Source organism: Eurypyga helias, unplaced genomic scaffold (genome assembly GCF_000690775.1).
Source record: "Eurypyga helias isolate BGI_N326 unplaced genomic scaffold, ASM69077v1 scaffold23204, whole genome shotgun sequence".
NCBI lineage: Eukaryota > Metazoa > Chordata > Aves > Eurypygiformes > Eurypygidae > Eurypyga > Eurypyga helias.
The window spans coordinates 29384-42699 of NW_010248531.1; the positions used below are offsets into that span (position 1 = coordinate 29384).

At 36.4% G+C, this 13316-nt stretch overlaps 1 protein-coding gene across 1 annotated transcript in view; it reads right to left on the minus strand.

Annotated features, from left to right (window-relative positions):
• NAV3 (neuron navigator 3) overlaps positions 1-13316 on the minus strand; it is a gene marked incomplete at its 5' end in the record, with an annotated part of 67695 nt that overhangs the window by 26315 nt on the left and 28064 nt on the right. Inside the window, 4 exons of the mRNA XM_010151086.1 lie at positions 574-695; positions 2011-2122; positions 3853-3936; positions 12245-12322. Of these exons, the coding sequence (XP_010149388.1) occupies positions 574-695; positions 2011-2122; positions 3853-3936; positions 12245-12322 (396 nt within the window). The remainder of the gene's footprint in view (positions 1-573; positions 696-2010; positions 2123-3852; positions 3937-12244; positions 12323-13316) is intronic.

Genomic DNA, 13316 nt, shown 5'->3' on the forward strand with positions numbered 1-13316 from the left:
TCAAGGGAATGAAGGCTGATCAGTATTTTAAAACAAATGTTTATGCAGGTAATATTTTTAAAACAACAAAAACATATTTCCAGTTATTAACTGAAACTATTTGATTAAACCCTTAGCAGTATGTGGTATTTGTGTGTTCCAGCTGAGAAGCATCTTAATTTCTTTAAACACTGTACGACTTTTACATGAGAATCCTTAACAGATTTCAACTCCCTTCATAGCTGGGTAACATATTTGAGTCATGCCTTTGAACCAAATTCTGACTGAAGAAAAGTGAAACAATGAGTTTCAATGTGGTCCAGAGATGGTTTTGGTCACAATGGCTATTTTAAGGTATTGGATTTTTTGTTTTGTTTTGTTTTGTTTTTTAAATTATCCTGAGCTATGTAAATAATTCCCTGCTGATATTCAACAATTTTTATTTTGCTGATAGTGTCACAGTATGGATACACATGAATTGCTTCCTATCTGTCTGGTCTGACAAAAATATTGTGGATTAAATGGACCATTATACTACTCAGACACTAGGAAATGACACAATAGCTGAAAGGTTTAAACCTGCTGAGCACTTACCCAGTTTTTCTTTTTCTTTTTCTTGGAGTCAGCGTCATTACCACTGCCAATGCTTGAATGGCTTGTAGCACTGTTGATGCTGGAAACACTTTCTGAAGAATGCTGCCGCCTTATACGCAAATCTAAAGAAAAAAAAATACTGTGAAATCCATCTGTCTCTGTTTCAATATAATAATCATCCTTGTGTTTATGTAGCATCTTCCTCCTCAAAGGGAGCCTAAATGAGTGTAAATGGCATTGATGATTGCAGTGGCTTGGTTTCAAGCTATTGCAGCCTGTGAGAAACCACATGGGAGTCAATGGGGACGCATACAATTAGGCTGACACTTAGGAGCTTCTCCCAACTGGGATCTTATTGGCATGAAGGCCATGACCCTGCACAGCAATCTATGCAGGCGTAACCTTATAGTTAAGCAGTTTCTGTTAGTTTCTTGATTTATTACTATCACATGTACTACAGTTCCTTTTCTGAGGAGTATATGCAGTGTTTGACTTGTAGTAGGCCTAATCAGTGTTCAGATGCTACCTTCTAATAAACCATGATGGCAATATGCAGGCAGGAGTTCATTAAAAATGAATGAAACAAAATAACGAAGAAGTGAAGAATATTGGAAATGGTTGGTGAGGATTTTGATTTTCAACTTCTTAAAAGTCTCTGATAACTATATCTTAATCACTGGAAAATATTCTTGCAGAACATACTCACTAATACCAAGGGAAATTACTTTTTGGGTTATTTTTTGCTTCCTAGAAGTGAGCTTTGCTATGCTCGAGTGGTGCAATGAAATGACCTTAAGGCAAACATCTAAATAATGTCCCCTTTAAAGAAAGATCAATGACACTCTCAAAAATGAATGTTGCTATTATTTTTTTTCTTCAAGTAATCCGTTTTCTGTTGCTTATCAACAGGTACTTCTGAAGTATGTATTTATCATGTGACATCTGCCTAACTTCAATGACAAATTAATTCAGAATCTGGAATTTAAAATGTCTGCTCTCCTTCATTGGTTTAGCGCCACATGAAAGACGTGAGCTGTTGTCAGTCCATCTCTTAACAATGAGTGCACCAATTTTCAGAGCTACAACTTATACTGTATTTCCAAGCTATACCCATTTTTTGCCGTAAGACTTCACTTATGTCTTGAGTGTACTTCAATACACAACAGCAACAACATGTTTAACTCTTGACATACAGCAATCAATTCCTGGCCACCCAATTCTGAGAACAGTCCAGGAACTCTGGCAAACAGGAAGCTCGTGCAAGGTTTCTAGCTCTGGAAATACCACAAGTATGCCTACCATGTACTGCAGAATGTGCTTGCCTTTGCCACAGAGTCCCCAGAACAACAGAAAAGTTGTGACTTAGCTTTCCCCCCCCCCCCCCCCCCCCCTCTGGGGAGAAATTCTGCATTTATTTTAACAGGGACAAAAACATACCTTTGTGGGTATGATCTGGACCATTCAAAGCTCCTTGAATAGCAGCTTGTGCAGCAGAATTCTGGGCTTTCAGCATTTCAATGGTTTCCCTTAGCTCTATAAGCTCAGATTCCTGTGGGAAGAGCAAAGACAGCTCAAAATATATGGCACAAAAATATATGGCACAGGAACAATGTTTGTATAAGCTTAAAAAAATGACAAGATAAAGTGTGGTCAAAGCAAAGTTCATGGGAATGTTTGTGAGAACATAAGGGCAAAAAATAAGTAGAATGCGTATTTTCTCTCCAATAGTATTAAATTCAACTAATATATTCATTTGCCTTTATTCTATATAAAGTGGTCATGCTATTTTTAAGGACAAAAAAACATTTTTAGTAAAGACTAATTTAAAAAAGAGTCTCAACTGAGACCTAATTATATAGTTAAGAGAAACCCAACAATTTTATTGCAAAAGTCAATAGAACTATTTAAATTACATCATTTAGTATGTGAGGCTACTGTTAATGGATGAATCTCAACCTGAATTTGTGTATTTTTCAAAGGATTTAACTTGTTAAATAATAACTCAATTAAAAAAAAAAATTTAAAAAGCCCATTTAGTAGCAACTATCCTGAAAGTTGAAGTAAAATTATTCCACTTGAGTGTGGGAAGTTCTGTATTAGAATGCATAGCCAATTTCAACTAAAAAACAGCTTTTATTACTGCTACATTAAATATGTCCTTCCAGCCTGCATTTATATGAGGAGGATTAAAGGAATTGAACCTCAGCAATAGAGAAAAAAATAGAAGGAAAAGAACATGTTTGAAATCTTTTGGGAATGAAGCTTGGTGATGATCTGTTTCAATGTCACTACTTAACCTCTTCCAGAAAGAAAACCTTCTCATGGAAATTATACTTCGTAAAATAGTTAAAAGTTTTGGTTTTAAGAAAATCCCATTGTGTGTTTTTTTTTTTTGTGTGTGTGTGTGTTTTTGTTTGTTTGTTTGTTTTGTTGGTTTTGGGTTTTTTTGTGGATTTTTTTCCACTTAAAATGAAAGAAACCAAGAAATACAAATATTTTTTTATCCAGTTTACAATGAGTCTCACCATACTTCATCTGTTGGTGCTCAACCAGACTGTGAAATGTTATTTTTATAGATAGCTACACTGATTCTAGTGGTGACTAATAGCTCACTGATATACAGTTTCTTTCACAATTTGGCTCAACGAGGCCCTTCAGTTTATAGGATACTGTTCAAAATGAATAAGGGCAGAAAGTTGCAGAAGTTCAACCCTGGAAGGTGCTAAGCAGCCTCTTAATCCTGAGCTTGGTACAAAGGCTCACATTAAATTTACTACCTATCGGGTTTAGAATTTTTCCCCCAACAGTCAACACAGCACAGGAAAAATCAACATTATTTTCTCGTGAATAGGATACCCAACCTGCATTAATGCTCTAAATGGAGCCATTTTTCTCATCTAAAAGTTCTTCCCTTTCCTTAATTCTATAATTCTGACAACACTAGCAGGCTGGAATGAAGCACTCCAGCAGGTTATGATCAGTCTTTGTTACAGGATCTTTCAGTACAGATTAAACCTAGAGTCGTATATGTTTTAATTAAAATCTGGAAATGAAAGATCTTATCTGCAAACTATTCCATGATATTGTCTGCGGAAACTTGATGCTGCATGGTTTAATTCTCTTCAACCTCTATGAAGATTTGATCACAACGGCCATTAGAGAAAGATCTGTCTGTCTTATTGTCACAGCTGTCCCTGCTTCTTTCAGTGTTTTTAAAACAACATTAATATAATCTGCTGACTGTTTTCTACAATGAAGCATCTGCTTTGGTAAACACACCTTTTGTTCAGCTGTCATTGTTAGACTTTGCAATCGGCCGGTCATATTTCCCAAGCTTTTTTCAAAAGCAGCTACTAGATGAGCCTGTGAAAGAAACAGAAGACAACATTTGTCATGACATGGGTTCTAAATGCATTTCACAACTTACAAGAATATATAGAATATTTCATATATTTGGATTTTGGCTGGACAAATGGTATCTGGACTCTTTGAAACCCAGCACTCCCACCCTGGGCTTTCTCCCAGGTCTGGGTAGTTGACTGGGGTTTTTTTGTTTATTTGTTTGTTGGTTTTTTATATATATACACTCCTCCTTTTTTGTTTTTTTTATTATTTCCCCCCCCCCCCCCCCCCCCCCCATTCCAAGCCCGTCTTCTCCAGCTCTTTTCTGTTAGTAAACTCAGGCTGAACTCTCTTGGATGGGTGAAGCAGCCAAGTGAGCTCAGTGTTCCTCAGGCTTTAGCCCCTGAGGATATTAGCTCAGGTATCTCTGCCTGGAAATGGAATATGGATTTAATACCCTGCTTTGAGTTTACTGGTATATTAGCCAAAAGAAGCCTGGTCCCAAATAGAAGTCCAGGAACAATTATTTTCAATTACTGAACACTTCAACACTGGAATTTCAATACTTTATCTTAAAAGGTAAATTTTAATCTCACAAATAAAACACTCCAGAAGAATCCTGAGAATCAAACAAAAAATATAACAGTTTTTAAAAAGGTCATTACTTAGTCTATTTGTCTTACATTATATATATGTGTTGTGTGTATGAAAATAAGAAATACTTAATATAAAAATATAAATATAATATTTATACATGGGTGGAAATGTATATATAAAAGATAATCTTGAAAATTGGAAGTCCTAATTCTCAATAAAAACAGCAATAAAGTTGAAAACAATTAAAAGATTTTAAAAAGTTAAAGCCTCATTTTATTTCCTAACAACATTCACCCTGTACTCCATGCAAGCAAAATTTCGACAAACAATGCATTGAGTCTTCACTGGTTGTAACTGACATGGAGATTTCTAGGCAAAGAAGTATAAGTAGTCCTAAAGAAAGCAGGAAGCTAAGACAGCTTGTACAGCCAAGGGAAAGTAAGAATTTAAATTTTATGAAATTCCATAAAACTCCATCCACTCCTCTCACAAATCCAAATAGAAAAAGCAAAAGAAAATACTTATTTTCTCTTTACCTCCTCAGAAGTGTTAACAGACAAAGTTTACAAGCATAGGCACTATAATACACTTGCAAATATAACTCACACCCAACATATTTATATGTATAAATGGATTAACTGAGCTTCCCCACTGAGAAAATTTATTTTTTATTATAGCAGTACAGGCACACACAGTGCCTGGCAAATTCTTCAGTTATAGATTTACATGCTTGTACAAGCATATTTGAAATTCTTCAAAGGTATGTGCTTGTACTGAATCTGATGTATAATCAGAAAAATACATAGTCCAGAAAGGATTCTGTTATGCTTTTTAGGAGAAGGAAAAGAGCTTCTTGCCACCTTGCTCTCTATATTATTCCTCAAATTAAAAAAGATTATCATACATATAATAATGGCCCACTTCTGTGTCTCCTCTACAGAGCCGTTATACTGATATGTGGCCTTCATGTTTTATAAATCATTTTGGGATGCTATAAACTTTTCAGTACCTTGTAAACTCCTTGTTTTATACTTATTAAACTTATTACAAGTTTTCTCCTTGTAAACGATATCATTAGCAAATAGTTTACTTAATTACTTATGGGGACAGAGGTCAACTGCCTGCTTTCTGCATCTGCTGGGATGCCTAAGGGATAATTATCTTGGTAAAGGATACACACCCCAGACTGACTTTTGACAAATGTGGGACTAGATATATATGCAAATTCTTAAGATCAATTACTAATTGTATATATCCCTATTTTAACATTTATAACTTATGCTTTATTCTTGAAGTTATAATTTGAAAATGAACTTGGAATATGTGTCAAATGCAGGTCTGAAACCTGTCAGTCAATATAAAGTTATTCTAGCCAGTTTTGAAACTACAGCCTTTGGTTGTTTTCAATATTCCTCTGAGAAGGTAACAGCAGCTAGTTTTTTAACTCACTGTTCACTTTAAAAATTAGCTACATATTAAAAACATCCAGACTAATTTATGGTGTTTCAGTTCCAAAGATGATGACCACTGACCCAGAACACAATCAGAGACAGAGTAGATGCCTTACCACAGAATTATAGCCAAATGTCTCTTCATTACATGTGTTTAACAGGAAACTAATGGAGGTCTCTGTTCTGTGCCTCATAAAAAAATCTATGGCTTGGCTGATGGCCCTTGGTTCTGCTTTGCCATGAAAATAACAATGGGGACTGAGGGCTTAAAAGAGGAATCAATTGCTTAATTATGCATTGCTTTTATCCATTTCTCACAATTAGACTCTGATAACCACAGTTCTTTGGTACCTAACTATGCATATTTGTGCAAAGTATTTTCTGACTCCATAGCTACAACTTCAGCTTATACTATATGTGAATGAGTTTAAGATAAAGACTATCAGGTCTTCATTTGCTAACAATAAAGAAACCTAATTCTTTATTAGGATTAAAGGCCCACCACTAGAAACAAATCAATAAAAAAACCTTAAATTGCATTGTTCATTTCTTTAAATGTTTATTACAACAGAAAACTCCTCTCTGAAATATAAAATATTAATTTTCCATTCAGAGTAATAACCTGTACTGTCGTTCCCCATGGTAGCAAGCATTTATTTATTCAGCAGTCTAGGGAATTCCTATTTGTTGAACCCTTATACAGATTTGTCCCGAAAGAAATACTATGTAACAAACCAATAAAAGTTAGTTTGAAAAATACTAGATTATCAGTATATTTACATGTGTGTGGAAGTATGTATAAAACATACGTATGCATATATTCCTATTTAAGTTCAAATTTTACATTTAAATAGTTATAGACAAACCAGAAAACTTTTGAAATAAATAGAGGAACACTTGACTTTAAAAATGATAATTAGAAATTAAAAATTCTAATTACATACTACTTTTATGCTTTTAAATTAAGTCATTGATTTTGATTGAATTGGTAATCCACAGTTTCTGAGGATTATTTACTTTATCCAAAAGGATCCATTATTTCATTCTCAAAAATATTTAGAAGCTTTTTTTGAGGTTACAGCCAATCCCTCACACCTTAGAAATATCTGTGTTAGATCTGGTAGTTTCATTCATGGCATACATCAATAGAGTACCACACAAAATAGCCTGAATGCTGCATCTGCTTTAAATAACACCTATTATAAAGTAAAAATATATCTTCACAAGTGCATGCAGGATTTTACTTGGAGACAGATATACTGGACTCAGAGCTGAGTAACTGGGCATTACTGGAAACATGCCCAGAGCAAAATATATTCATCTTTAACATGATACACATAGATGACGTACACCTCTTAATCTGTAGATCCATCACATATGAATGAATTTTGACTTTTATTAACATCTGAAATTCCCACTGGAAATACTCAAAGAGATATGTGCTCAGGGAACAAATTCAGCATTGTCAAGTTTGATTTTAAACATTTCCTTCTTAGTAAACGATCGTAGCCAGCCAAATCCCAAATACCTCAACTCTTAGGTTTCCAGCCCATCCTGAACATGACATTGGCATATTCAAAGTGTATCTGCTGAGAAACTTTGCGATTGGACCTGCGGTGTTCATGTTTACAAAACAAATGTAAATAAATAAATTTCCTCCCACCTGACACGGCTGAATGAAAGGAGGTGTGAGAGGCCAGAAGGGATCGAGCTGATTGCAAGAAGCAACTGTACATCTGCCGACCTTTTCTGTTCGCCGCCTGCTATTATCTTGTTGTTTGGCTGTAGGGTAGTGGTTCAGAGCTGGCCAAACAAAAGTATTAGCCAACGAACCCCCTCCGCTTTCTACTGGCATCCTGGGTGTACTACAGTTTGCAAGCATGCACCCTTCAGCTTTGTACAGTACAAAGCACTGATCAAAGTCCCTCCGAGCAGGCTGTGTTCAGGCTGCTTGCTGGAATTTGAGCCCTTGTCAGTCATGTAGGAAGTCTGCTGGCTGGACACTTTCTGCACTGAAAACAGGCCCTTTCTTAATTAGTACTGAGATTTGCTCTTCAGCAACGTCGAAACAGGCACCAGGGGAAAAGCCAGAATCTCAGAAAAAGACTGTAAATTAAGCATCCAAACAACAGCTGGGCCCTGCTTGAGTTTAATCATATGCAGGCAAAACACTTTGGGGTTAATCAAATGAAATAAACTGCTCAAATCAAGCATAGCACTTAAGTCCAGCCAGCAAAATCTGAGTAATAAATGAAACCAAATAAATCTTTGCAGAGGTTTCAAAAATCCCTGAGAAACTCTGTAAGTTCCAAGTGGCAGATTTTGATATAAAATAATACATCAAACAACAGCTTGATGAAATAGGTCAAATTTCAGCCTGACAGTCTTTAATGACACATGTACTACTGTCATCAACAGTCTTTTGCGGTGAAGCAAAAAAGGACACAAATAGTGTTGAAATGAGATTAATAAAATGCTCTTTTTTTCACTCGCAAACAATACTCAGCTCTACAATGAGAAATGGTTGCAAAAAAATCCAAGCTCGAGATGAACTGTGATGAACAAAATTTCTGGCTATTAATAGTATCCTTCTCTGGACTACAGTGAGGAAAAAATTGCTGCTCCTTTTCAGAGACTGAAAGTATAGAAATTTGGGAAATCTTAGGACTAAGGCTAAGATGACTGAATTCATAGGAAAGGCATCAGAAATGACTGAGTAATTTTCTAATCAGGAAAGGCACTGCAGAAGATACCCAGGTTGTACAGTTCCCTGCCTGCCCAGACAGATGTGTCTACAGAAAAGATACACAGAGTGACCAAACTTTTTCTGCAGCAGACTTATTGTTTGTTCGGATGCAAACATGATTCAGAATGAGGGCCACAGCAGTATTATTCATTTAGAGAGTAAAGCATAGTTTTGATTTCTTCTCTAAGAATAAATTCCAGCCCTTATGACTGGGACTATTTCTCCTTTAAATGTCAGGGGCTGGTGAATTATGTCTCTTAGATTAGGAGATAAATGGTAAATGAATACATGCATGTAAAACATTGCTAAGACAGTACAAGTTAATCAGAATTAGAAGCCCATCTGGGTTCTTCATAAGTCTGGCAAATCAAGTCAAGTATTTGTTAGTTATTCTCATATTTTTTATGAAAAGTATATAATCACTGGCATTTAAACATCAGTTCTGTAGACTGAATTTCAGAGGCCATATCACAATTAAAATATTGTATATACACTGTTTTCAAGCTGGATCTTTCTCCTGACATTGAAGTGATACTTTGTAGAATTTATTTACATAAAGGGCTCAAAGGACTGACAGAATTAGTACTCACATATCTTTCAGGGGTCTCTTTTGACCCTTTGGACTTATGTGGAAGTGGTCTTTTTTTTTTTGTTTGTTTGTTTTAATGCTTTAAGACTTCTATATTAGAAATATCAGAGAAAGGACTCAGAATCAGGCTTATTGTGAAATACTTTTCAATTTTTCGGTTTTGTAAAGTTTATGTCTCATGACACCATTGCAAAAAAATATTTACTTGTAATATCTAGTAAAAGCTACTTTTCTGCTAAGATTGTTTTGATCGTGAAGGTGTCTAAATCCCTTGAGAATTTTAAGCCTCTAAGTTTCATGCTCCTGACAAGTTTTATTTTGATAGAATTTCCACATGTTGCAGATTTGGAAGAAGGAAAGATTTCTCTGATACCATTAAAAAACCCCATGTGCTAAAAATATCAGCTTTAGGGTTGCTTATAGGTTTAGTGTTTAAAGACTCTCTTCATGGAGATGGGTTAGAAGGTGGGTAACAAAGAACATGATTAAATTAACCTTAATACAACATGCAGTGTGCATGCACATATATATTTATGCATACAAGCACATACAGGTTTACAAATGTGGTACTTCTGGATAGGCAACAACAGATGCACATGTATATATTTTTTCTTGTACTGTCATGTTGAAAACATTACCCATCCAATTAGAGCAGTAGAAAAGCTATGGTCATTCTTACTAGGTGTTCAGAAGTCCAGAGATAGTACATGGGACCAGATCCCCAACAAACACCATATGAGTTAAAAACAAGGCAAAATGTAACTATCCATTTTCAGCTTGACTCACTTCCTTTGAAATATGGACCAAATCTTATTGTAACTTGGAGGTGACCTGATCAACACGTCTGGGATAGGTATTGTTAGTAGATACTAGTCTGTATTGTGCTTACTCCACACAAAGGAATAACGACCAGAGATATAGGCAATGCCTTCTTACTAACACTGGGAAGAAATTGGAGGCAAGTGGCCCAAACAAACTGAACAGTGGCCTCATTGCCTCAGCTACCAGGGAGAATGCCCTGCCATCCTCACTCTATTGCTCTTGTTACTGTATTATAGGCTACAGCATTGTTGGGGTGACTGGGAATGGATGGAGACTGAAGATAGTCATCTTTCAACACATCAGCCAAAAGGTGGTGCTTTCTGTTCAGCACTAGCAGAAGGAGAGAAGAACAAATTTCTGCCCACAGGGTAAAGTGAGGCACAGTACCAAGAGCCAAAATTATCCCTGTCAGAAGGGCTCCCTTACCAGGTCTGGTACAGGCACTTGAGCACAGGCCCAGCACAGGCAAACCTCTTACTGATGGGGCAGCACTTCTTGGAATCACAGAATAGTTTGGGCTGGGAAGGACCTTTAAAGATCATCTAGTCCACCCCCTGGCTGTGGGCAGGGACATCTTTCACTAGATCAGGTACTTGCAGGAATCAAGCTAACTCTTCTGGATAAGACGAGCTGCTGCTGGGTGGGCATTACCAGGACATTTGGAGAGGGTGTGGGGATGTCTGTGATTATGCTGTGCCACAAACCCAGCCACAGCCCACCTCCCTGTACTCCCCACTGCAAGGCAGAGCTGATGCAGCCCTGTGTTTTTGGTGGAAAGTGCCCTGCAGAGAGCAAAGGACTTGTCAGCAAACATGTCTACCTGCGGCATGCTGGCTTAGCTCTTCTTACCTCTTGGTGTTGGATTTAGTTTTTTGCTCTCAGGATGGGTGAGTGAAGAATTGCCCAATCTGACAAAGTTGAAGATCAGTGCCTAAAATACATGAGAGATGGACTCCCATATCGAGGATAGGCATGCTGGCTATAAATTCCTGAATGAATAACCCAACTTAGAATCCAGCATTTGAATTTACAAACACTGCAGGACTCCAATATTGTCTCCTTCACTAGTTCATTCTCCGAAGTGGCACAGACTGGCAACCCACACTGCTACAGAGGTACAAATACCCACAGGTGTTCTGCAGCCACCTGAACAGAGCAGAAAGTGCTAAGAGTAGCTCTTCCACATCTTCAAAGATGGCAGTCCTAAGAGAACAAGCAACTTTCACACAGATAGAATATTCTCACAACATGAACACTACTACTTCACGGACTGAAATAATTTCTGGAAAATAACAGCAGTATTTATAGATCTAAATACTCAGTAGATCTACTTTTTGAAGAAAGGCACTCCATGGGTTGCCCAAGACATTAGGAAACTCCTTTCTTGAAATGCAAAATGATACTTTCTTGCAACTGTGTCTCACCTTTCCTTGTTAATGGTAACTACAGTTATATCCTCAGTTATATTTGAAAATCACTCTACAACAGATTGTTCAGTAACTACCTGATAACTTCATCTGAAACCATAGTAACCAGACAGGATTGTAGCTCACATTCCCTATCTGGCATTATTTTCTGATAACATGTTCAATAACTCATATTACCAGTGTATGACAATTGGAGGGAACACCAGGGAGCTCTCTGTCAAATAGCCCAGTTTCCATTAGTTACACATATCAGTACAGTTACTGCAGCATATGAATTCTACATACAATTGTATACTGTGCTTCCCTCTGCATCTATCTGCATTTTGCACGGCTTATCTTTGTGAAATGAAACTATAATAAATTTATCAAAAAATGCAATTCATGCCCGTTATTTGGCTGTGTCCTCTTATTTTTCGGCTTATTTTTAAAAGCTGATTCTGAGGAAAAAAAAAGGGATAGGACTTCTGCCACATCCAAGAGTGTAAACTCTTTTCCATTTCCACTGTGTTTGGTCACAAGACGACTTCTGCTTGAAGCTGAGGCAATATAGACATTTAATGAAATAACTAATTTAACTAATAAATAACACCAAAACTAAGAAATAATAAAAGTCTCACAGACCATGTGTTAAGAGCTATTAGCTAATCTGAAAATGTTTATGATCATGCCTTTTATGATCACAAGCAACAATACTTACATTTGCTGAAAGCTGAGATGTAAGAGTAGCAACTTTCTCTTGTGATGCCACCAGCTCTCTCCGTAGTTTCTGAATTTGCTAAAAAAAACCCCATCTTTTGTCAGTATTTCAGCAATTTAATTTTGTTTTGGTTTTTTTTGTATGTTTGTTTTAAGGGATCACTAGTAGGTTTATAATGTCTTAGTTTCATATTTTAATCTCAGAGCTATTCAGAAATCCAAATTATTAAAAGTTGGCCTTTAGTGCTGCTCCAACTCTTTTCTTGCACATAATCAGTGTATGAGCTAGGATCCCAGTTTGTGGGCAAATGCTTAAGTACTTCCTATGTACAATCCTTAGTACGCACATGTAACTTACCAAATCCTGTAAATTCCAAACATATCCTGAGTGTAACCAAGGACAGTAGCCCTGTATGAGGCCTGAGATCATGAAACATGAACAAATTTATATGAGGTTCACTGTGCCTGACTGCAGACATAATGCAATCGACATATGTTTAATGTCTACATTATACTCAGATAAAGCACCAAAAGGTACTCCCGCACCGCCTGGCATGAAGAAGTCTTTGATGACTACCTCAGAAACAGATTTTTGCTTCATGGATATCTAAAGTTAGATGAGGTACAGCAATATTTTTTTTCTCTAACACATTACTTCCTACAATCCCTGAGATTCAAACAGGCAGCCTCTCTAAACCTTATACACTATTCAAAAACTTGCTTGCCAACTTAAAAAAATAAATGTAGCTTTAAGTATGCTTGTGGATATGAAAATAAACTTAATTCAAGGCTCCTTTAATGATAGAATCCTTTAGAAAAATATCTGGTTTTGTTTCAACTAGAATAGATATGTGGCATGAAGCTTGCACATTATTTAATGCTCATCTAACTTTAGTTGAGATCTTACAGGAACTCCAGTCATTGTGCTGAACATATGTACAGAATGGAGTTTCACCTTGATAACTCTTTCATATTCAGACATAAAAAAAATTATTCAAGACTACAGGAGCAAAATGCCTAAACCTAACCTAGGAAAGGGATGAACGTAACATTCAGTAGCAAAAACTATTGCA